The following is a 26,754-nucleotide window of genomic DNA, read 5'->3' as shown; positions in this document are numbered from 1 at the left end:
ACACAAAACATCTAGTTGGTCCACAAAACCACTCCTAAAAAGGAACATCTAATAAGTGGAAATTAATGAAAACAGGGCTATGAAGTGATAGATTAGTTTTCAAAATGTGAAGATCTATATACTCCTAAAAACAGGCCTCAAGAAATTATAAATCTTTATCTGTCCTTTTCATCAGAATTTTAATTTTTATCTACTGCTAAAGTTTACCTAGCTACAGAATTCAGAGGAGCTAGTATTTTTGCTTCGATGATTTTGATATTTCAAATACATGAAAAATTGACTAGAAAGCTCCTGTTCAAATTATTTTATAATGTAACTGCATGAATTTCCATTATATTCTCATGTAAAGTATCTCATTTAATCTTCAAAATAGCACCATGAGGTAGGCATTATTTCACCATTCTTTCTCTCCAACCTTTTTGCAAGTATGTATAGTTATTTAAACATCGTAAGTTACATGCTTCTTTTTAAGAACGTTCAACAATGACAAAAGAGCCAAGACTAGAATTCTGGTCTACTGGAATAGATTTTTTTTTAATGGTTTGTTGTCCAGTAGAAATGTTTCATGATACAAAAATAAACAAAAAGGCATGTATTATTTTACTGATATCGACAAACCCCACACGTCGGTACACAGCACTGAAGGCACTGTACCCAAAACTAAACTGCTAATAAATTAAAGACCTTGGACTATAACTGAAAGTGTACCACTGACTCCATTTCCTCTTTATATCTATTCTGATTTTCCCACTGGTACTAGGCAAAAAAAAAAAAAAAAAAGGCCACCCTATCTCACTAATAAGGTTCATATCATAAGTACTATGAAGATCCCTTGTTTGTGGATTCAATCAAACATGTATGAAAGACACTGTATTGGATATATTCAGATTTATTTTTCATGTCATTATTCCCTAATACAGCATAACAACTATCTGCATCGCATCTACACTGTATCAGGCATTACAAGTAACTAGAGACGATTTGACCTATGAGGAGGAAGTGCCGTGGCACCACGCAAACACTCCACTGCTGAGCGTGAGGGACTTGTGCGGCTGCAGATTTGGTGTCTGTGGAGATGGGACCAATACTCCAAGAATGTCAAGGATGACTAAACTGATGACTACATCTACATCTTATGCAACGCTACCCCACCCCATACTCATTATCTTAGATGTGTCTACATACAGATGAAAGGAAATACAGCCTCTGGTTGAAAAGCACAGACATACAAGGCTACGATGCTCTAAATAAGCACACAGCTTTAAAATAAATTAGACTTAATGAATCCACATTTACCTCTGACACAGAAAGTGACTGCAACGTACCAGTATGTGCGTACAGTGAACGGAAATGATTCCTGTGAACACAAGGCTGATTGGCCCAAGCTGTGGGAAAGAAAATGCAAAATGTTTAAATATTTAAATTTAAAGACACTGGTTAATCATAAAATCAGTAAGTCAGTGTACTACTGATTTTCAATGAAAAAAAATTGGACAAAATGATGTTATTTGCATAAGGGAAAAAATCAATAAACTTGATACAGAAAGGACATTAAGCAATATTTAAGACAACACGCATGACAGCACTGCAAAAAAAGAAATGGGTCCAATCAAAAGTGTTAAATATAACTTCTTTACTTTATAAATGAGTTCTCCCCATCGAGGTTCTCTGTAATTACAGTAATTTCTCTAACAATGTTTTAAATGTTTGTTTTTAAAAGATATCGTTACTCCTTTTGTTAACTATGTTTCCTTGTCTGAAAACCGTATACTTCATTCTGAGTCTAAAGAAAAATGGAGACAATACAATAATCTGCTCTATAACTATGTTTGTTGTTGTAAGTACACTGCTCAAATCTCTGAAATTCCAAAAGACAAAACCGTACCTGGAAAGTTCCAATATTGTGCTAGGTTTCATAGGGATTCTGTCAAAAAACATAAGTAATTAAGAACAAATAAAAACAGTAATTCTCATCTTATATCATTATCAAGTTCACATAATTTTATCAATACAACAAAGATCTTCTAAATATCACTTCACCAGTTATATCTGGTGAGGCTGTATGCTAGCTGGCAGTGATTTTTGCTTACAATTACCTACAAGCTGAGTGCAGATTACAAAGAAGTTTTACCACTACGCCTGCATTTTTAATTGCCAATGGGAGTCCTAAAAGGCCTGTCCCAATATTTCCTTTAAGAAGATGCATCAGAGTTTGCACAAACCTGAAAAGTAAAAATTGTGAGATTTCAACATTTTAGAACAAAAACTATTAAAATCACAATTTTAATTTTACTATTAGAAGGGAAGTGAAAATTTAATCTAGGTGACGAGCCTATTTCCACTTCACAAGTAATCCAGAATTCATACTTGGTTCCAGTCCTATCTTTGTTACTTACAAGTGGAACACAGAGAATTATTGTGGAAACTGAATGAGATATTTAACTGAAAGTGGTTTCGCACGCTGAAAAGTGATAACGAAATGATTTTCTTGTAACATACTTTGCTGCTATGACTTCAGAACACTGGCACTGTCTATATAATCAGGGCACTAAACACCCGGCCTATGATTATCAATCTGAGAGGAAGTTAATTAAAAGAAAAGCACAAGTTTAAAACTACCTGTGTTATCAGGTAAGATAACCATCAACTAATTTCCTAACAGCACGAATTCCCTCAGGGATCTGACCTAAGAATACTTGCTAGGCAGCAGCTGAAGAAACTTTTCTTGACCAAGAAATTAAAGCTAGGAAGAGCACAGAATTGCTAGGCAAAACTGCTTGCCTAGAATCTCTTAGTTCATACTCTTCTCTTCCGACGAATTTCACGTTACTTTGTTTAATCACTGAGCTCCTTTCAGGATAAGAACTCATTAACGAGAAGGACACATCAGTGAGTTGTGTCTTCCCTACAACTTCGCTCACACCGCTCTTTTGCGTTCTCAATCCCCCTTCTCTCAGGACACAAGGCTGCCTACACCGTCCCCCGTCCTCGCCTACGCCGCCGCCACCCCCGCCCTCGCCTACGACGTCCCGGTCCTCGCCGCTGCCGCCTGCGCCACCCCCGTCGCCGCCCCTTTACTCGCTGCCGCCGTCTTCGCCGCTGACGTTGACGCTGCCCGTCCTCGCCGCCGCCCCTGTCCTCACTGCCGCCGTCCTCGCCGCCGACGCCGCCACTGCCGTCCTCGACGCCGCCAACCCCGTCCTCGCCGACGCCGACACCACCCCCGTCCTCGCTCCCGACGCCGCCCTCACCGCCGCCCACGTCCTCGCCGCTGCCGCCTGCACCACCGCCGTCCGCGTCCCGGTCCTCGCCGCCGACGCCACCCCCGCCCTCGCCGCCGCCCCGGTCCTCGCTGCCGACACCGCCCTCGCCACCGCCCACGACCTCGCCGCCACCGCTACCGCCAGCGCCGTCCTCACCGTCGTCGCCCCAGTCCTCGCTGCCGACGCCGCCCCTTCACTCGCTGCCGCCTTCTTCGCCGCAGACGCCACCTCCGTCCTCGCCGACGTCGACGCCGCCCTCGTCCTCGCCACGCACGCCGTCCTCAACGTCCTCAACGCCGCCAACCCCGTCCTCGCCGCCGACGCCGCCCTCGCCACCGACGCCGCCCTCGCCACCGCCCACGACCTCGCCGCCACCGCCGTCCTCACCGTCGTCGCCCCAGTCCTCGCTGCCGACGCCGCCCCTTCACTCGCTGCCGCCGTCTTCGCCGCAGACGCTGCCGTCCTCGACCAAGACGCCGTCCTCGCCGCGCACGCCGTCCTCAACGCCGCCACCGCCGTCCTCGCCGCCGACGCCCCTGTACTCGCCGCTGCCGTCCTCGCTGCCGCCGCTGCCGTCTTCGCCGCCACTGCCGTCCTCGACGCCGCCACCGCCATCCTCGACGAAGACGCCGCCGCCGTCCTCGCCGCCCTCAACGCCGCCACTGCCGTCCTCGACGAAGACGCCGCCGCCGTCCTCGCTGCCCTCAACGCCGCCACTGCCGTCCTCGCCGCCGACGCTGTCCTCGCCCGCCGTCGCCGCTGCCGCCCACCTGACTGTTCACGCCGGCAAGATGGCGGCGGCGGAAGCCGCAGACGACGGTACCTGCCGCCTCCGGGCCGAAGAGGTCGCTCCCGAGCGCTGCGATGCACGGAGGGATCCCGGCCGTGGATGCGCACGCGTCTCAGGTACGTTACGCGAGGCGTCCTTGGGTTGGCTGGGCCCGTACGTGGGGGACACTGGGGGACAACTTGAGGTGGGGGCGGCTCCTGAGTTGGAGTAGGCGGGGCCTTTCATTCGGGTGATGGGCTCATTGATTGATTGACAGATCCGTCTCCCGAAGCCTTCTTGCTGCCTCCAGAAGACACAGGCTTCGTTCTTGGTTTGATGGTGTTCGGTTTTCATGAAGCATTGCGTTTGAGCATAGGGCACTTACCTTTTCCTTTTTGTTCTCAGCGCTGTGACAGTGCAGGACTCTCAGTAGGCTTGTTAATATGTCTGCCGCCTTCTTTAGAAATAGCATATTACTTTAACTCATCTAATGTGCTTTTAAAATAGTAACTAAAGGTTATACTTCGCTCACAATTCTTTAGTGTAATAAGTATAGACATGTTCAAATAGATCTTACTCAACTGCCAACAGAAAAAAACGTTTCTGGTGGGAAGCATACGTAGTAGTTTGAAAGTGAAGATAATCAGATATTAGGATTGGCTTATCTCATGGGCCCATGACAGGAAACGTCACCACCAGTCACACTTCTGAGCTGTAGAGAAATTCAGTCTGTATCTGTTGCTCTTTTGCTCCAATGTGTTATTCTCTAACGGATGAAATGGAACATGTGGTATCTTTAGGGGCCAAACAGCACAGCCAAGTATATATTTTATCAAGTAATACTGAAATTGATCAGGGAAACTACAAGATTAGCTTAAGGAGTTAGGAAAATTCTAGAGTGGGGTGTGATACCCAGCCTGCTGTACAAGAACCTGCCTGCCCTACTGTCAGTCAGGTGAAACATTTTTTTCCAAGCTTTCTTCTCTTACTCCCAGTTAGTGTTTTGGTATCTAGCAATCTGATTTAAGTTAATAGCTGCTCTTGTTCATACCCATTTCTTTATTGCTGAAACTCATACTGGTGATTACAATGGGTGGTACTGGGCTATGAAAGCCAGTTTGTCCCAGATACACGTTACTGTTTTTAGTGTATTTATTGGCCTACTGCTTTATGAGCGCTTTTAGTGTTCTTTACAGCAACCATCTGTAGCTAAAAAATGAATTTGCAGTTTTCCAATCCAAATATACTCTTGTGACTCTAAAGTAAGGAATACAGGATTTTGTTCCATGGTGACTAGTCAGTCATACCTAAAGTAAAACTCTAAAGCATAAAATGTATAACTTTAGCATTTAAATAAAAAACATCTTAATAGTCTATTGGTTTTATTTTCCTATAAAAACATTTTGGTCTGTATTCAGCCCTTCCTTTCCAGAAAATTACTTCCAGTTCCTGGATTTATCTTTACATGAATTTTTTATAAGGCTTAATGGATTCAAAATGTATACAAGTAATAGATAAAGAGGTTGAAAAATTGATACCTATGGAGCATTTATAGAAGCTTGGAGAGTGTCAAGACACAGAGTATTCTAGCCAGTACTTTCAAAACAGAAGAGTATTGAGAAAATAGAATAAATATTGTAATACAGTTAGTAGTTAGTTATATTGTAATATAGTTATATTTAGTATTGTAATATAGTTAGTATAGTTAGTATTTAGTATTGTAATTTCAGAGCACAAGTTCAGATCACTAAGCATAATAAAATTGGATCGTCAAAAAGTTATAAGTATATTATTACAGACCTATAAAATATTGACATGTGAGATTTCAAATTGAGATCATAACTCCCTCCTCTTTTCCATAATAAAATTGACCTGTATTCATAATTAATAAAGGTGTATCCTGAAAAGATCCAGAAAATATTGCAAAAACCAATCAATTGACTCTCAGTTATTATTAAACAAGCTATCTGTCGTGGCAATTTCAAACAGTGAATCATTGTGTGGGGTTTCTAATAAGCCTGGATATTAACCCCAGCTCTGCTTTATCCAAGAAACATTGGATGCATTGTTTAACTTTTTAAGCTAAAGTTTTCTAGTCTCCAAAGTTACGGATAATAATAAGTACTTTATAGGCTACTGTAGTGGTATAAGATGGATATATATATGTATATACACACACATAATATATATTATGAACACCTTCAGAAGTTAATGAGTTGCCTTATAGTCTAGTCTTTTGTATCTATTAATATAGGTACTATGTCTTATATGTTTTTATATTAGTAAGGTCTAAATATTTGAAGATGTGAATTTATGCTTTTATATTTTAAATAGGTTTCTTAGGTTCTGCTTTTTACTTAATCTGACAGAATAATTACCATTATTTTTTAAACTGGTATATTTAAGTAATTCATATTTAAAATGATTATATTATTATTAGTTCAAGTGATTAAAATGTAAGTATCTTGCTAGTTGTTTCTCTTTGTTACATTTTTTCTTTCTTTTTTTCACTACCTTTTCTTGAATTGAAGCACAATTTCATGGTTCTGTTTTTCTCCTCAATAGACTTACTAATTTCTCCTCTTTAAAAAAAATTCTTTAGTGATACTCTTACAGTGTACAATATACATTTTAAATTAATCTGGATCTACCTTCCAGTAACATACTGCTTCATATGCAGTATGTACTGTCTACAACAGAATATTCCCGATACTCCCCACATACTGCTTACGCTATTATTGTCATACATTTTACTTTTACACAGGCTAAGTACTTTTAGAACCATTGTGTATAAGAAATAAATAAATTTTATCTCATTTTCATTCATTCCAGTTTCTAGCCTCTTCATTTCTTTTTGTACATCTGATCCAAGTTTCTCATTGATATCAAATGTATTACACCTAAAATATCTTTCCATACTTCTTATAGAGTGCATCTGAATTGTACATCATCATTCTACCTGACCCTTCTCGTGTCCATTTGTCTCTGTTTTCTTTGTTCTTTTTCCCCTCCTGCTTTCTCTGTCATCTCTTTATTTTTTCCTTCCTTTTTGTGATATGCTTCTCTTAGAATTAGATTGTTATCTTCAAAATGCCACATTTTCAAGAATGTGTTGAAGTTTTAAAATACAATAAGCTGATTTGCAATCAGTGAATGCCCAGCAGCACAGGACAGACTTTCAATTGTGCACAAGTTCCACTGATGTAAGTGGAAAATGCAGGAGCTCTAGTCTTTGTAGGACAAGTATAAGTACAAGTATAAGTAACAAAATAAAGAAAGACTCTCCATGAGCAGTGTGATCTAAAAAGATGAGACAGAGACACTGCAATCCAAGTGACTGTGAAATACCCCTAATGAACTCTCTCAACTCTGCTTCCTCTGAGCTTCCTTCCAGAGCAGGGAAGCCTACAAAGCAAGTCATCTCACTTGAAAGTGCAGCTAGTGGGAGGAAGAAAGACAAAAGTCCCAGGCTGGAGGCAGATTCTGAATTAGTGATAAGCTGCTGCATCCCACATGCAGAGGCTTCTTTCATTTCCGGCAGAAAGTGTTTTATTAAACACACTATACTACTTGGCAGTGTCCTTCATTAACTTTCTGCTTTGCTAATGTGGTTCCTGGAAATAAGCAGATCTAGTTTTCTATTTATCTCCATGTTATGTAAACAGCTACTGCAAGCCAGGGAGGCAAACAGCAGGGTTAGATTTGAAGAGTCTTCTTGTAGTTAGCATTGCGTCTGGTAAAATGGTCATTGGTCACATTCAGAGGCTTCGAAAAGATGCAAGGTGGGGAGAGTCTGGGGCTGCAACATATTAGAAATGAATACAGATGTGCCTGTTTTATCTTCTCGTTACTCACCCTTGTTTCTGTTTGTCTCTCTCCCTCTCTCTCTTTCCTGTGCTTCTGGTTTTATTTTGTTTCCTTTCTGGAAGAGCTTATAAAAAACATAACATAATTTAATAATTGGATCAGTTCAGTATGAAAATGCTTAAATCAACTTTTACTCTCAGAACAAAAATACAAAACAAAGTGAATCAACACCATCACCACCACAACAATGAAGCTTGCTTTTCCTTGGGCTTTCCCTCTTGTGAGAGTTGTGTCTATGGTTCTTGGATCAGCCTTTTTCAAATGTAAATTTCCACATCAGGAATGATTGATTTGAAGCAACATTGCTGGAGCGGCACTGTTCATCCCTTCCCGCTCCAGCATACAATGAGCTCCCTCTGTGCAGCAAACAGACCCAGGACTGGGAACCAGGGGTGAGTTACTCACTGGAGATAATAACACAGTAGCTCGTGTCCCTGCCATTAGAAATCAAGTGTCTGGTGGTGGAGAACAGATGAAAATCACAGCACAGTGCACTTTTATTTTTACAACAAACACGCACAGTGCAGTAATTTAGCAAATGGATTGTTCTTGATAATTGAATAGCCTGTGTAGCAAACAGCCGATTCTTTGATGAATTAAGTAGATAGGGGCCTGTATCCAACAATACAGTTCCAAAAGTCACTGGGTCTTTCTGATGATTCAGAAAGTTGTGAAAGCTGTGTAGTATTTGTTGCGGGATGTTGAGCAAGGTATTTAACCTCAGTGTGTTTTCTCATCTGTAACATGGGACTGATCGTCATATTTCCCTCATACATTGTAAGCATGAAGTACAGTGTATGAAGACTTAGTGCGGTGCCTGGCACAATGTGAACAGTCAATTCCTATTAGTTATTTTTAATGTAATCTTGTAAAATCTTTCATTAATAAGGAGCATGATTGTCACAAAGTAAAAATAACACTAACTTTTTTTTTTGGAATAATTTCATATTTACAAAAAATTTGCAAAGACATCACAGTATTTCTGTATATACTTACACAATTGTAGTGCATTTGTCAAACCTAAGGAACTGACATTGATACATTACTATTGACTAAACTCCAGACTTACCTTGATAGTTTGACTAATACTGGTCTTTTGAATATCACTTATTTCGACTTTATCGGAATTTGATTTTGTCTCATGTTTTTTCTCATGACTGTATCAGGGCCTTGGGCTTTGGAAAGAATATCCCAGACATATAGTGTCCTCATCACTTCATATGGGAAGGTATCAATATGATTTATCATTGGCAAAAGTAACAGTTCCTGTTTTTCCCTTTCAATATTGACTTTTAGGAAGCAAGTTTCCAAGTCCAATTCAAACTTAAAAGGAAGAATATTAACCCCCACACCCTGAAGCTTTTTAAAAAATGTCTTTGGAATTTTTTTGTGAAGGAGGCTTGTCACTTTCCTCCCATTTATGTGTTTATTTTGTCAGTATGGATTCATGCGCGTGTGGATGTATATATATTATACTTTGGCTATAATCTAGTACTACATTATTTTGTTGCTCATTGGCTCTGGCTTTGGCTATTGGGAAAAGTAGCGCTTGTGCATAAAATGGGTGCAAACCACGTGTCATTAGCCGGGAGGCCTCAATAATTGCAGTCATTGAAGCTGAGTGGAAAGAAATTTCGAGCAGATCTCTATCAGGGAAACCCCTAGTCATGGTGCACAGGAAGCTACACAATAGGGACAGTTCAGTGATGGAGTGGCACTTTAGCGGGATGCTTAAATGCCTTAATGAAGGTAATAAAAAGAGTGGTGTGTTATGTAGTGGAGAGCTGATTTTGCTTGGCTGCACCTAAGCATTTTGGAAACAGTCTTTGTCTCAATTGGTGACATGCTTGTGTTTTAGACTGTGTTTTGGGGGGGATGATATCTGTCTAAATGAAACAGAAAGATTAACACAAACAATATGTAATGTGCATTTTGCTTTACTGTCACTCACTTCATGTAGTGAGAATCAAAACTGTGATAATGAAAACCTGAGACTAACTGATAGTCCTCCTTGGGAATCACTCACTACAGTAAACTAATCAAGTGTGGAAAATAGGTCTTGTAAATAATACAGATGCTCTGGCTTTCATGAGAGGAAAGAAAAAGAAATGTAGATAGTGGGGTGGATATTAGCAGAAAAATTTATGCTAAACAATATCACCAGAGAAGATGAAAGGTAGTAACCTAAGTCAGCCTAATTTTTATACAAACTATAATGGAGCATTATGTTTCATGTGTATGTATGCACAGAATTTCTAGATTTATTCCATATGGAATACGTGCCTCTTCTCTCCTTTATTTCACATGTCCTTTGTTATTTTTGAAAGTCTTTATGCAATCATGCTTTGAATGCTACTAGGTAGGTTCTTGAAATGTTAACACTCATAAAAATGATGCAACAAAAGAGGCATTTTGAAAAATATCAACTACACTACTTCTGTGTTCTTTTAAGACCTCAAGAGCTTTCTTTTCTTAAGTCAAAGATGTTTACCTGTGCCTCTACCCCTCTCTCTCTCTCTCTCTCTCTCTCTCTCTCTCTCTCTCTCTCTCTCTCTCTCACACACACACACACACACACACACACACACAGCCCCTATTCTCCATTTAGGACGCAGCTTAACTCTCAATTTCTCATAAAGTGTTTCCTGGGCTCACTCTTACGTAGTTCATTGCTCTTACACTCTCTTAAAACCCTGCCAAGTGGGAAGACATTTCCTCTGCCTCTTAAATCTGTCCCTGGAGGCCTGCAAATTAAACTAACAAAGATGGATTAACAGAAGAAAAGGCACACAGTTTTGTTTTTTTTTTAATGTTTACATGCACAGGAAATCACATAAACTCAAAGAAGCGGTTAGATTTGTAAGTATATATGTATATATACTTACATATAAGTCACTTAAAAGCTCCTGGTTATCAGACCCACTGTCACAGTCTTGTAGTGCTTGTGTTCAAGTGACCCTTATTTTACTTAATGGCCTCCAAGCTCATTAGTAGCAAATGCTGGCAATATGGATATGCCAAAAAGAAACAGTAAAATGTCCCTTAAGTGGAAAGCTGAAAACTCTCAACAAGGAAGGGAAAAAAATCTTACCCTGAGGTTGGAAAGATCTTTGATAAGAAAGAACCTTCTACTTCTGGTATTGTGAAGAAGGAAAAATAAATTTGTACTCACTTGATTATGGCACTTCAAGCTGCAAAAGTTACCACCACATTTATAACATTATAAGGTATAAACGTATAGGAAAAAACATAGAATCTATGGTTTCAGGCATCCACTGGGGACATGGAGCCTACCATTAGTGGTTAACAAGGGACCACAGGTAGATGAATTTAACTCTCAGATTGTTGGGGAAGTGTTTATATCTTCTCATTCCACTTTAAAGCCAATACAACAGACAAGAATGCACTATGAATAAGATGTGTGTGAGAAAAAAGAAGATATGAAATCAATCCAAACTCAGAGAAAAGACTTAACAATACCTTGAATATTGTCAAGCTCATTTGTGCAGAGATATTTTCCATAAATACCAAATAATTAAAAGAGTTAAAGTGCATATGCTTACACTTCTTTATATGTAATGCTTTACATATACACATATGTATGGACCAGTCAACTACCAGACCTAAAAGCAGGGCATAAAAGCTTTAACTGTACTGACAAAGAGAAACCTATAACATTAGGAGTCTCAGTGAATCCTGAAGCACCAGGACCCTCAGCACTGTCGTAGAGTCAGTTCCCGCTAATGAAGAGGGAAGAGATCTTTGCCTTTGACATCTTTTTGTTCCACATCTATTTGACATATGCTTATCTTTCATGTTTCTGAAAACGGTAATCTGTCACTTAGAATTTTATCTAGAAAGTAACTTATAATGATCTAATACTTTATTAGTAAGCATGAAATAAAATAAAATTCTCAACAGCCTATTTTGTAGTGAAAAATACCAGATAAACAAGTGCAAAAGCATAACAGCAAGTTGAATTTTGTGCAACAATAAATGTACAAAATACATGGTTCATTTTCTACAGTATAGTTGGATAAATGTGTCTTCTTAAACTGAAAAAATATATATAAATAAAATTGGTTTTTCTTTCCTGCTATCCCTATATCCTTACCCACAGCTCCAATCCCATACCCCATGTCTTACAGAAAACTCCTCAGAATCTCTCTCTCTCTCTCTCTCTCTGTCTCAATCCTCTCCTCTCTTTTCCATTCTCCCTTCATTCCCCCACACACTCTTAATCTCCCCTGTGCAATACACACTTGTGGTGAAGACCCATTTCTTTATTTTCTCCAAAACACACTTTTAAAAGTTTGTTTCTCATAGTAAACATGCAGCTCTTGGCCTCTCAGACATTCCTAACTCAGAGTGCTCTTTGCTGGCCTGAGAGGTGATTGTACCACTTTCTACTGCCAAACACTGATAGAAAGGAAACTAGGTGTTGAGTATTTGATAGTCAAGTGATACATCAGAATAATGAATATTATCTAAATTCTAGAAATCTAGATATAAAAATGGATTTTGCCAAGTAGGAAAGTATGTTTAATTCAGACATTTGGATTCAGATTATTTGAAATGCATTTCAGATAATAGCAGTCTTGAACATTATCAGCTCATCTGGAGACAGAGCAATCTGGGAAAAGCACATTAATGGAAAGTCTATAGAAATCCTGAAGGGACAGCTGGTCCCAGGAGACTCTGAAACCTTTTAATTATTTCCTCTGCGGTTGTAGCACCACTATGGATTCTCCTCAGCGCAGTAAATCTTTGCATCACACTGGTACCTCATTGTGGGTTTGGTTCATCCTGGGGATTCAGAAACTGTCTTCCACTAGCCTTATTGTCAGTCTCAGTTACAGTTTTGTTGTTTTGTACCTATAAATTATAATCCATGTATTGCCTAGTCCAGGATTCTAATCTGACTTCCATGCCCCATACTGAAAGCCATGTGGTGTTCTGGAAATGCCTGCTTTATGCCCTCACAGTCCCCTGAAAATCAGGAAACTGATGGTGTCATTGCTCAGAAAACTCACTAATTGGTGTGGAGGTGTGGCTCAAGTGGTAGAGTGCCTGCCTAGCAAGCATGAGGCCCTGAGTTCAAACTCCAGTACTGAAAAAAACAAAACAAAAAAAGAAAACTCACTGATCACCAATTACAATGTTAAAAGCCAAATCTTATAAATTTCCCCTTCTGCCCCACAGGGACACAGAAAAAGAGCCTGGTGTGTGGAAACAAAGCAACCACTTAAAATGTAACAAGACACATTCCCCAACTAAAACCATGACTCACCCTGCACATGCTATATTGATATTTCAGATTATATATAGTTGAACTGAGGTTGCAGTTTATTTTCCAAAGGCAAACGTGTTTAATTAGAACAAAATGTGCATCTCTATAACACTGAATTTTAAGTACCAAGTTCTAAAGTTTACTCATTGATGATTATTGTGGGGAAACATGAGCTCTTATGCATAAATCTTTTGACAGGAGCTGTCTGTCAAAAATAATGATCCTTTTAAAACTCATGAATAAATAATAATGCAGGTCCACTTTACATAAAAATACATACTCATTTACACTGTCCACTGAAATGAAATACGGCTATTTAAAATAATGATCTTGTGGTGGGTGAGTAATGAAACATTATTAATTTAATACACATGGTATTTTATTCTCATTCTCAAATTACACACATCTGTTTTCAATATCAACACATTAAAACATTTTTTAAAGACCTCTAACAGAATGTCTGATACAGAAAATGCTTTCATGGATGACACTGTGAATTTTAATTTTGCCACACTGGGGTCTCATTTTGGACACAAGGTGGAAAGTAATAATCCTGCTGTCACTGTGGTGATGTTTTATTGTCTTCCCTAACTTGGGGCATCGAGAAGTACCCACCTCTCTTTCTCCCATAGGAAAAAGCATAAATAGTGGTGAGGCAGAGCTACAATGTCATTTGCCTTCCTTCATCCTCTCCCATCTGGAATCTGATTCTGTTAATGTCTTTCCTGTGTTCTTTCCTTCCTTTGTTCTTTCCTCCCTTTATCTCACCCTCGTTTTCCATTGCACACTGAGTAAAAGCAAGGAGATGATAACAGTGTTTAACAATATCTGGGTGCTTCCACCAGGAATTCAGAACAGAGAGATTGGAAATTGGAAATATTATGCTCCACTTTTTCTTTTAGAAGATTTATGTTCATTCTTCCCCTCAAATGTCCCAGTTATTTCTCCTGCCCCTTTCTTCTCTCTCCAGCCATGTTCCAGCATCAGAAGGATAGTGCAAAAGGAGATGTAGTCAGGAGATGGTGTGCTCAAGTTTGGAAAGATGGCTAAAAGAGGAATAATGATCAGTCTCCCTCCTCCCAGATTTCCATGCCCCACCTTTCACCTTGGAATCTACAGCTGGATTGTGAAAGCCTAGGTTAGGGAATCTGAGGAAGGCTTTTGGTAGTATCTGTCCATTTTACAGATGGGAAATTGAGCCACAATGAAATGGTGTGTAGTGTCCACACACACAGAGAAGCACTTCTACAAGCAAGCAAATATTTTTTAGTAGGAAACACAAAGTTCATTGAAATGATGACATCCTTTCCAAGACTAAGAATGGGGACTTCCTGGGCACTGCTCCTTTTGCCACACTTCCTCTAGTGCCAAGACAGGTTTTGCTGCATCCATAGCATGCCATTTTCCAAACTGGAGAATGTTTATTAAAGTTATATAATGTTATAGGGGAAAAAAATCCAAACTTTGCTTCACATTTTCAATCAGCTTGCTCAGCCAGTGCTGTTCAGCCTACAAAAGCTTCCCATATTTGGAAGATAAAGTATTGACTGGTTTAAAAACGGAAATCAATCTGGATTTAACAGTTTTGTGAAACCTTTGATAATTTAAGTCCCATGTCATGTTGCAGTAGAAAGTTTTGGAAATCCTGCAGTTGCCATGGAGATTTTAAAAGCAAATAGCAAGGGAAATTAATTTTAAATCCTTTTCTAAAGGCAATCATTTCTTAAAATAGATTTTAAAAGTCTTACCTTAAATGACTTTCAAATATTTCATGTAGAAGAGTGATTTAACGTGATTCACGAAAATATATATCTGCAAACATCATATTTAGATATGTCTGTCACATAATTATAAAGTGAGAATTTAGACATGACCCAGACATGCTGACAGGGTAGGGTTAACTTGAACTAGCAAATAGCTTTCTTTTTAGTCATCTTCCACATGAGACCTCTGAGCTGAGAATGCAAATGAAATTGTTTCTGTATGTGTCCTTTTCAATTGCTTATTTATATGAATAGATTGGCTATTTTCCTAGATATTAGCCAATGACCTGCTAAAATTACCCTTTTCTACATTTTATGCATATAATAAATTTTTGTTGCCTTTCATGTTCTAATGTTTTGGGGGGACAGCTACGTATTTTATAGGCATTAGCCAATGCTGTTATTCTAAACTCATGCTATTAGATTTAGAGAGTGCATAACTTTAGTTCATTTCATTGTACAATATAATGCCTGTGAAATTAAGGTAAGTCAGTAAGTAGCACAGTTTGTAACTCTTGCTAACTGTACCATTGACTTGGACCAGATAAAAAGAAAAATATATATATAAATCAATCACAAACTCAGAAAATATATTGTAGGACGTCACAGTCCCCAATATTCCCCAAACAGGAAATAGAAATGCCAGGGAAAATGTAACATTTTTAATTCAAGCATTTTTCTTTAAGAATTTGCAAGTATGTATGCCATTTTGGAATTATTTTTTGCAAATAAATATGTTTGAATTTCTTTTATTAAAAAGATAAATTCTGATACTAATTTTGGTTTGTCTCCAAAGGAGGGCATGTATATGAATACACACACACACACACATGTATACATATGAGAGAGAGAGAGAGAGACATTGAAGAAATAACAGCACTGAAGTAAAATTGAACAGGTTTCAGACTAAGACCAAGAATGGCCATTTAGCTGTCAAGTGGCAACCAGGACAACCAGGCTGTTACTGACAAGGCCTTCATTTTTAAAGCCACACAAGGACCATGACCTTCCCATTCTAGAGTCAATTTAGTAATTATTTTGTTTATTTTTATCAGCTTTGATCACACATTGATCATTACACTAGCCTATACAAAGATGGGAATTTATTAAGCTCATGCCTTCCTAAATATAGCTTAGCTTCTGAACATTAGCTAATTAGATAAAATCAATTTTACGGAGATATAGAATCAAAATAATTTTGTTACTTTTTTTCTTTTTCTTTTTTCTTTTTTTTGCAGTGCTGGAAACTGAACCTAGGGCCTTGTATAAAACATTTTTCAAAACAATAATCTGGATTACATGTGAACTAAACAGACAAAATTTGATATTCAAGCTACCTGCCTCACATACAATAACAAATTATTTACTTACTTAGTTTTGTTGTATCTGTATCTTTGCTTCTTTGCTTATTTATACATTGAAATTTACTTTTTAAGATGAAAACATGTTTCAAAGACTCTCTTGAGGAGGAACAACTTTCTACAACATAAGATGAGAAAAGCTTTAGTTCAGAGATTAAGAGCTGTGGCTTTCCCTAGGCCTTGCTCAGTCATTATTTGCATGACAGGTCATATTCACATTCTGGCAGTCATTACCTTATAAACACAAAATTGAACAAAAGAAATCAGACATGAAAGACTAAATATAGTATGAGTCTGTTTATTGTGAGTAGGACAGCAGCTGTTTGGGAGGGCAGATAATAATGATTGGGAGGGAGTAGAAGGGTTTTTGGTTTCTGGAAATGATTATTTATTTATTCTGGATGCTGGTTACATGGTGGGTTGTTTTTTAATGTAACAATGAAATGACACTTTCCTGTATGAGTTTTGTTTTTGAGACAGTGTTTCATTATGTAGCCTAGGATGGTCTTGAACTTGTGATTTTCCTGTCTCTGCCTCCTGAATTCTGGGATTACAGCAAATGCCACCAATTCTGGCCATCTAAAATATTTTTTAAAAAATGAAGAGTGTTGATAATTTTTTTTACTAGTAGTGGTTTCATCAAAAATTCTGCTATCCTGTGAAAATTTCTTTTTTATAACAAGATTCTCATCATAAATCAAGTACTTTAGGTGACTCAGTGACATCATTTTCAGAATTTATGAATGTCTCTTGTGCAGTAATAGATTTCTATTTGCTTTTTATATTTTCCTGCTTCCCTCCCCCCACCATGTTCACTCTTGGGGATGTCACATGTGTCTCCCAATAATCTTCCTATCCTTACTTCTCATTTTCTCCTAATCTGCTGCAGGCTAGAGAAGTAACAGACAATCAAGTTTATCAAATCCTTGATAAGAATAAGCTTGATTATCTGTTACCATCAAATTTTCCAGTAAATCCAGTAAAGATATGAGTGACTCCATTGTTCAGGGTTAAGGATGCTAAAAATCTGGCCTTCGAATAATGAGGCAGTTTGGTATGTACGCCACTTCAAAAAACAGTAACTTCAGAGAGAATCTCAAATTTATATAGTGGCTTTCTACACAGACAGGGATTATTTTGGCAGAATCCTCAGAAGACTTTTTTGTTATTTTAGTCTATTTTTCAATATTTCCAAAGATTTTCTAAAACTACTTTGTTGCTAACCCAAAGATTCTATCCCCAAATATTTATTGTTAACAAAATTATTTGTTCTTTCTGTATTTTTAAATGCTCCATACCTACCCCATTGTAATTTCTAAACATTGATGGATGCTCCACTGGTAGATCTCAACTTTAGCTTTTATTTTTTTTAATTGTTGTACTGGAGGTACATTGTGGCATTTACAAAAGTTCTTACAATATACCAAATATACCATAGTTGAGTTCACCCCCTCCACCATTCTCCTTTACTCACCCTCCCCTCCATTCCTGGAATAGTTTCAACAGGTATCATTTTCCAATTACATACATGTGTACACAGTATTTGCACTATAACTTTAATTTTATATCAGAGTCACCTGGGAGCATCAAGCAAAGGTACCATCTTGAGAGGTTGTGATTCAGTAGGTCTGGAGTAGCCTCAGTATTTTTGCACAGCTCTGACAAGTGATGTGACTCCACAGCCACAGCTAAGAAACATGGTGGCACCTTTTCTACATGACAACCCTTTCCTTCCTATATTGGAACACGACCCTCTTATTTTCTCTCCCTTCTGAGTCACATAGCTCTGGTTCCTTCAACTGCTCATGGGCTTAGTTTGCACGTCTGTCATCATGTTGGTCACCATCCCTAAATCTAACTCTCTTAATACGTTGTAGAGATGTAGCATCCAAGCTGCAAACACGGTTTATTAGAGCCAAACCAAACTTTTCTCTTTGATGATCTAGACTCTAGGCTTTTATTGCTGCAGTCTAATGATATATTTCCTTTAAAAAAGAAGTCACGTGGTCTGCTATCTTACACTGAAGGTGTCATGAGTATAGGACATCAGTATATTTAGTGAGAATAAACAGATGTAAGTTATATAGTGAAAGCTGTAAACGTTTTATTATCTTGCCTTATTTTCTCCAGTCATGATCACCACTGTGGCAGAAGTTGCCATTTCTGCTCTGACTCTCTGACTCTTCTTTCCTCAATCCCCCCATGACTATAATATGGTTATGAGCCACAATTCCAGTATGTGTTTACTGTTCTTAATGAGTAAGTGCTGAAGGAAACATTTTGCAGTATTGGACCTTGTTTTCCTCACAAACTTGGGCTGCCAGTTAGGCCAGGTGAGAGGGAAAACTGCATGCTACAGCCACCACTCTTTGGTTTTTGGTTTTGAAGACTATTTGGGGGCTGGCAGAGTGGCTTAAGTGGTAGAATGCCTGCCTAGCAAGTGTGAGGTCCTGAGTTCAAACCCCAGGGCTGCAAAAAGAAAGAGGCTATTTTGTGTGGATCCTTTCTGGGATTTGATTGTTACACACATTCCTGCGATTGAGTGGGTGCTTTTAATTCTCTTTGAACACAGAGCCACCTGTTTACTGGCACACAGAAGCTAGACCAATTCCTGGAGCTCTGACATTTAAATACTCTTGGTGACAGGAGCCTGGGATGTCTCTGCCTAAGCTTCTGACAGCCAACACTTGGCATGCTATGAGTACATTACCCTGATATGTTTCCTCTTGTTGGTTTGGGTCTGGAATTACAAACCTCTCAAGACCACTTTGGATCTTGATTCTGTTACCTATCTCAGTTTTAAACTATCTGAAAATTTCATGACTCCTTTGATGTCATAAATCCTGAATTGATACATTGGGAGTTTCAGATTAACAGCAGAGAACTGAAAACAAACACACTTGATGCGTGTAAGTGGATGTCAGTCTACTAATTCATTCTGTTTGGTTGTGTCTATTCAGTCAGTCCACACTCTTTTATTTTGCTTTTAGCAGTATATTGTGAAGTATACACTTGCATATTTTTGTATGCAATATGGAAGTGCCCCAGACAAAAACATAGAGCTTAGCAAATCATCACAAAGCAAGCTGCATAACTTTTGGCTACATCAGGAAATAGAAACTGTCCCCACACTATCAGTCTTTACCCTCTTCTTTCCCTCACCCCAAATTTTTATGGAAATCACTGCTTTGCTTTATAGTTTTGACCCCTTGGCATGAGAGTTTAGCTTTTCATATTTTTTAAAGGTTCATATAAATAGGCTCAGATAACATGTCTTCTTTTGTGACTAGTTTGTCTTCTGGTATGCATTGTGGTGTCTCAATGAATACAAGATTTTAATATAGCCTAATTTATCAATTTTTTTCTCCTATGGCAAACATTCTTTCCCTACCCAGATCACGAAAATAAACTCTTAGTTTACATTTTAGAGACTTTTCCTTTCCACACATAGATCTGCAGTGTATGTAGAATTATTTTTGAATGGTGAAAGGTAGACTACCAAGATTAGGACTGCTCACCGAGAAGTCACACTGTCACTGCTCTGTACTTGTTCCCCTATTGTAACCCAAGCAGTCATGTTTCAAAGGTATTGCAATGATCACAATGTCTTAGTTATTGGAGATTTTAATAAGACTTGATATTAAAGAGACCAAAACCTTCCATCTTTCTCTTCTTCAAGAGTGACTTGCCTACTTTGTGTCATTTATATTGCCAAACAAATATTGGAACCACTTCAAAACAACATTGTTTCAAAAACAATACAAAAAGGAAAATCACCTTGGCATTTTATTTAGTATATTATTGAATCAGCATAAGAAGCTTTGATGATTTTATAATATTGAGTCTTAAAAGCTTTAAATGTGGTATATAACCGTATTTAAATTATCTTTTACCAGTATTTGATAGTTGTATGTTGGAAGTTGCACATAAATTGTCAGATTTACATCTAGATATTTGAAGATTTGGTTGGGTGATTTATCAAGTAGTATAAATTTTAATTTCTTGTTTCTTCCTTGTACATAGAAATGCAATTGATTTGGGGTGTGTATGCCTTTCATAAGACACCCTTGCAAAGTTCACTTGTGAGTTCTAATGGCATTTTATAGATTCTTTTTGAAATTTTAATATTTTTGCTTCTTTATTTTTAATTCAAATTTTATTTATTTTACTTGACTTACTGACTAGGACTTCCTAGAACAATGTTGAATAGAAGTAGTTACAGTAAACAACATTAAATTGCTCCCAATCTCAAAAGAAAAAAAATGCAACATTTTAGCAGTAGGTATGATTCATGCTATAGCTTTTGTAGACAATTCTGATATGATTAAGTTTTCTTTCTTTCTTTCTTTTTTTTTTTTTGGCAGTACTGAGTTTGAACTCAGGGCCTTAGGCTTGCTAAGTAAGTGTTCTGAAACATGAACCACATCTCCAGCCCTTTTTGCTTTATTTTTTAGATAGGGGCTTGCCTTAGCCATGATCCTACTACTTATGTCTCTCTCTAGTAGGTGGGCTGCCAAGTTAATTTGTTGAGATGGGATCTGCTAACTCTTTCCCTGGGCTGGCCTTGAACCAAGATCCTCCCAATCTCCACCTCCCAAGTAGCTGGGATTACAGACATAAGCCACAGCACCAGGTAAGTAAGTTTTTTTCTATCTTTGCCAAGTGTTTATTTTTTAATAATGAATGCAAGTTATACTTTATTAAATATTCTTTTTTCATTTATTAAGATAATCTGATACATTTCTCTTGTTCTATGTGTTGAATATAGTGTCTAATTTTCTTGTAAAATCAATCTTGAATTCCTAGAATAAAACTTAGGCTGGTTTATTGTCCTTTGAATACATTGTCAGATTCGATTAGCTAATATTTTGCTTAGGACTTTTGCAACTAAGTTTGTAAGTGAGAACAGCTAGTAATTTTCCTTGAACTGTCCTTGTCAGGTTTAGAATCAAGGTTTTATTGACCTGGTAAAATGATCTAGGAAGTATTTCCTCTTTTTATATTTCCAAGATTAATTATATTCTATGTCTTGAGTGTTAGATATAATTCATTAAAGAAACAATTGGGGGTAGAATTTTATTTGTGAAAGTATACTTAATTAGAAAATCAATCTCTTAAATATGATAGAACTATTAAGAACTGTATTTCCCATTTTGCTCAAAATATTCAAAGTTATTAGCACAAAGTTGATATGTTTTTCTGCTTTTCCTTTTATTGTCAGTAAAGGTATATCTTGTATATTTTTAAATATTTTCTAATTCCCATTTTGTCTTGTTACTTGATTCTTTGGTTAGCTGCCTTTCTGGATATCCACAGAACAAGAAAAGTTATTTTAGTTTATTTTTACATCAATTTCTAACTCAATTTTGTTGTGACCAGTATGATTTCAAGTCTTATAAATTTGTTGACAATAAAATTAACTGATAGTTATTAAATTAACATAATACACTAATAGACATGAAAACACACAAAACAATTGAAATTTAATAAGGCTTGTTTTATTGAATTTTGTTTTGTTGGCCTAGCATATTTTCCTCCCAAAATTATTGTGCTATTAAATGACATTTTTATCAGTATTATGTTCAGTTATGTATCGGTGTCTTAATAGTTGAATTTGTGCAAATCTTTATCCAAACTGATTCATTTGCTTGGTTGACTGGTGTATAAATAAATGTGTTAAAATCCCTGATAATGATTGCAGAGCTGTTGACGTCTCCTATGTGTTGGTTGATTTCAGTTTTATGTATTTTTTCAGCTGAAGCTTGAGATAATTTTCTTTAATATTAGCCTATAGGTGGTTATGAAAAGAAAACTATGCTTGAAAAAATAGCTCTATGTTACCTTAATTCTTGAAGTATAAATGGCAATAGAATTCCATATCATCAGTTTTTGGTTCTTAGACTTTTTATTTATTTATTTATTTTTTTTTTTTTATTTTTTTCATTTTTCTTTTATTATTCATATGTGCATACAAGGCTTGGTTTATTTCTCCCCCCTGACCCCACCCCCTCCCTTACCACCCACTCCACCCCCTCCCGCTCCCCCCCTCAATACCCAGCAGAAACTATTTTGCCCTTATCTCTAATTTTGTTGTAGAGAGAGTATAAGCAATAATAGGAAGGAACAAGGGGTTTTGCTGGTTGAAATAAGGATAGCTATATAGGGCATTGACTCACATTGATTTCCTGTGCGTGGGTGTTACCTTCTAGGTTAATTCTTTTTAATCTAACCTTTTCAGATGTCACCTGATGTTATGTAAGTTCATAGTGTTCCTGATGAGTATTCGGCTCAATGAATTTTTGCTCACAAAATGCATTGTGGCTTTTGCTACTGTTAAGACTTTATTGCTATTTTCAGTTTTTAGCAGTTTTACTTTGAGCTGTCTAGCTTTAGGCTTCTTTTTTGTTTTGAATTTTTACAGGTTTCTTACTGTTTACACAGTTTTGGAGAATTTCCTCACTTGCTGCTTCTTTCCAATACTCTCCATATGCTATGGGTCTCCAATACACACAGATTCACTCTTTTTTATTTATTAATTTTTTTTTGTTTTTTTGCTGTGCTGGGACTCAAAGCCAGGACCTTGTGCACTCTAGGCAAGTGTTCTACCACTGAGCTACATCCCTAGCCCATCACTCTTCTTACTGTATTTCTCTCTCACTTACTATTCTGCCTCCCATCTTTTTGCTTTCTTATACTTTGTTCTAGATTTCCTTTTCTCTATTATCTCTAGTTCACTAATTCTGCAGTTGGTATAATCTGCTACTAATGAATTCATTTAGTTCATTTAGTTCTTATATTGTCAGTATTACAACTACTATGAGGCTCGTTTTTGTAGTTAACCTGATCTCAGTTGAAAATTTTAATTTGTCTTTATTATCTATTGATAGAGCAAACGTAGCTGCTTTTTGTTGAATGCAGTATCAGGAGCCCCATTATTCCTCAGGCCCCACTGCTTGTGATTCAACCATGTGAAAGGTCTTTCCTCAGGGGTCTCCAGCGTACCTTGAAATCTAATCTCTTTCTCGCTAGTTTAGAGAGACATTCAGCAGCACCACATATTCCTAGGTTCTTAGCAGCTACCGCTGAGATCTGAAAAGGTACCTAGAAGATAAACAGCTCCAAAAGGCTGGCTTTACTTTCATAGGGATCACTTTTCTGCCAGACCTTATTTCAGTAATTACTCATTTCTTTTTCTCCTTCAAATGCTATCCTATGAAATAAATTTTAAATGTATTTTGTGCAGTTAATGCTAGCTGTCTGTAGCAGGAATGTTGTTGCACTCCCTATTCTACTATTACCAGATATAGGAGTCCCCAAATATGCATATTTTTCTTTCATCCACAGGTACAGCTACAGATGGTTCCAGGTGCTTCCTGATACCAAGAGAATTTTAATGATTTTCTCCAAAATGAGTATAAAATTGATGTTAAAGAAGGGTGAGAAGGATTGAATGTACTTGGCTTCACATTAGTGATTTCATTCAAGTTCATTTGATTACAATGTTCTGTGTTGTGTATGTGTTGTGTTTGTGTATATACCGTTCTGTATTTCAAGTCTTCATTAATCGTGTCATTTACCTTTAACTGTTTGAAGCTCATTGTGCCTTCATGTCGTGGTTTTGACAACGGAAATATGCCATATACACTATCTATCACCCAGATTTCTGATTCTTTAGTTCAGTTTTTCAGTGGCATTTGTAAACTTAGCAGTGAGATAAGAAGTATTATGAACTTCTATTAAATTAAAGGTCTAGTTTATTAGGGTATATCATGCATTATTGAAGAGATGGAAACGTGTGCTTCCTACAAGGTCAGTTTGTCACTGACATGTCAAGTTAAAGAAAAATTGTACTGGCTACTTTAAACTATGTAACATAGATTATTCTCGAGTGAACTCTGATAAGAAAGTTGAAGTGTCACACATGATGCATGGAATATGACAGTAGAGAATAGTGGTGGGGTGGACCAGGACAATAAGGTTCACCCACCTTGGCAGGGAAGATTATTTTTAAGTTGACATTATTTGAACTGCCATAGTATATAAGTAATAAAAGGAAGCCTGAGCTGTAGTTTGATTTCTTATTGAAATCTTGTTTTAGGCCTTCCACAGATAATACACTCTCTTTTTTTTTTTTTTTTTTTTCATTTTTCTTTTATTATTCATATGTGCATACAAGGCTTGGTTTATTTCTCCCCCCTGCCCCCACCCCCTCCCTTACCACCCACTCCACCCCCTCCCGCTCCCCCCCTTAATACCCAGCAGAAACTATTTTGCCCTTATCTCTAATTTTGTTGTAGAGAGAGTATAAGCAATAATAGGAAGGAACAAGGGGTTTTGCTGGTTGAGATAAGGATAGCTATACAGGGCATTGACTCACATTGATTTCCTGTGCGTGGGTGTTACCTTCTAGGTTAATTCTTTTTAATCTAACCTTTTCTCTAGTTCCTGGTCCCCTTTTCCTATTGGCCTCAGTTGCTTTAAGGTATCTGCTTTAGTTTCTCTGCATTAAGGGCAACAAATGCTAGCTAGTTTTTTAGGTGTCTTACCTATCCTCACCCCTCCCTTGTGTGCTCTCGCTTTTATCATGTGCTCATAGTCCAATCCCCTTGCTGTGTTTGCCCTTGATCTAATGTCCACATATGAGGGAGAACATACGATTTTTGGTCTTTTGAGCCAGGCTAACCTCACTCAGAATGATGTTCTCCAATTCCATCCATTTACCAGCGAATGATAACATTTCGTTCTTCTTCATGGCTGCATAAAATTCCATTGTGTATAGATACCACATTTTCTTAATCCATTCGTCAGTGCTGGGGCATCTTGGCTGTTTCCATAACTTGGCTATTGTGAATAGTGCCGCAATAAACATGGATGTGCAGGTGCCTCTGGAGTAACAGTCTTTTGGGTATATCCCCAAGAGTGGTATTGCTGGATCAAATGGTAGATCGATGTCCAGCTTTTTAAGTAGCCTCCAAATTTTTTTCCAGAGTGGTTGTACTAGTCTACATTCCCACCAACAGTGTAAGAGGGTTCCTTTTTCCCCGCATCCTCGCCAACACCTGTTGTTGGTGGTGTTGCTGATGATGGCTATTCTAACAGGGGTGAGGTGGAATCTTAGTGTGGTTTTAATTTGCATTTCCTTTATTGCTAGAGATGGTGAGCATTTTTTCATGTGTTTTCTGGCCATTTGAATTTCTTCTTTTGAGAAAGTTCTGTTTAGTTCACATGCCCATTTCTTTATTGGTTCATTAGTTTTGGGAGAATTTAGTTTTTAAGTTCCCTGTATATTCTGGTTATCAGTCCTTTGTCTGATGTATAATTGGCAAATATTTTCTCCCACTCTGTGGGTGTTCTTTTCAGTTTAGAGACCATTTCTTTTGATGAACAGAAGCTTTTTAGTTTTATGAGGTCCCATTTATCTATGCTATCTCTTAGTTGCTGTGCTGCTGGGGTTTCATTGAGAAAGTTCTTACCTATACCTACTAACTCCAGAGTATTTCCTACTCTTTCTTGTATCAACTTAAGAGTTTGGGGTCTGATATTAAGATCCTTGATCCATTTTGAGTTAATCTTGGTATAGGGTGATATACATGGATCTAGTTTCAGTTTTTTGCAGACTGCTAACCAGTTTTCCCAGCAGTTTTTGTTGAAGAGGCTGCTATTTCTCCATCGTATATTTTTAGCTCCTTTGTCAAAGATAAGTTGCTTATAGTTGTGTGGCTTCATATCTGGATCCTCTATTCTGTTCCACTGGTCTTCATGTCTGTTTTTGTGCCAGTACCATGCTGTTTTTATTATTATTGCTTTGTAATATAGTTTGAAGTCAGGTATTGTGATACCTCCTGCATTGTTCTTTTGACTGAGTATTGCCTTGGCTATTCGTGGCCTCTTGTGTTTCCATATAAATTTAACAGTAGATTTTTCAATCTCTTTGATGAATGTCATTGGAATTTTGATGGGAATTGCATTAAACATGTAGATTACTTTTGGGAGTATAGACATTTTTACTATGTTGATTCTACCAATCCATGAGCATGGGAGATCTCTCCACTTTCTATAGTCTTCCTCAATCTCTTTCTTCAGAAGTGTATAGTTTTCCTTGTAGAGGTCTTTCACATCTTTTGTTAGGTTTACACCTAGGTATTTGATTTTTTTTGAGGCTATTGTAAATGGAATTGTTTTCATACATTCTTTTTCCGTTTGCTCATTGTTAGTGTATAGAAATGCTAATGATTTTTCTATGTTGATTTTATATCCTGCTACCTTGCTATAGCTATTGATGATGTCTAGAAGCTTCTGAGTAGAGTTTTTTGGGTCTTTAAGGTATAGGATCATGTCGTCTGCAAATAGGGATATTTTGACAGTTTCTTTACCTATTTGTATTCCTTTTATTCCTTCTTCTTGCCTAATTGCTCTGGCTAGGAATTCCAGTACTATGTTG

The 26,754-nt window shown here is 37.7% G+C and overlaps 2 protein-coding genes across 3 annotated transcripts in view; one reads left to right on the top strand and one right to left on the bottom strand.

The window, feature by feature from the left end:
• The window catches only part of LOC109676668 (neutral amino acid uniporter 4-like), a 28,378-nt gene extending 25,281 nt beyond the window's left edge, over positions 1-3,097 (bottom strand). Inside the window, exons 1-4 of one of the 2 annotated variants that reach the window (XM_074056154.1) lie at positions 3,079-3,097; positions 2,132-2,222; positions 1,886-1,924; positions 1,297-1,385 (exon numbers count right to left, since the gene is read on the bottom strand). In XM_074056154.1, the coding sequence (XP_073912255.1) occupies positions 1,297-1,385; positions 1,886-1,917 (121 nt within the window). In that variant the 5' untranslated portion in view covers positions 1,918-1,924; positions 2,132-2,222; positions 3,079-3,097. Of the gene's footprint in view, positions 1-1,296; positions 1,386-1,885; positions 1,925-2,131; positions 2,962-3,078 lie in introns of those variants that run through there. The other variant, XR_012442012.1, reaches the window with a different exon arrangement.
• Positions 2,480-26,754, top strand: part of LOC141417244 (uncharacterized) — a 65,203-nt gene continuing 40,928 nt past the window's right edge. Inside the window, exons 1-2 of the mRNA XM_074055406.1 lie at positions 2,480-2,490; positions 2,958-4,169. Of these exons, the coding sequence (XP_073911507.1) occupies positions 2,480-2,490; positions 2,958-4,169 (1,223 nt within the window). The remainder of the gene's footprint in view (positions 2,491-2,957; positions 4,170-26,754) is intronic.

This window comes from Castor canadensis, chromosome 15, assembly GCF_047511655.1.
Source record: "Castor canadensis chromosome 15, mCasCan1.hap1v2, whole genome shotgun sequence".
Lineage (NCBI taxonomy): Eukaryota > Metazoa > Chordata > Mammalia > Rodentia > Castoridae > Castor > Castor canadensis.
The sequence above is the reverse complement of the archived record's forward strand: the minus strand, read 5'-3'. Positions and strand labels throughout refer to the sequence as shown.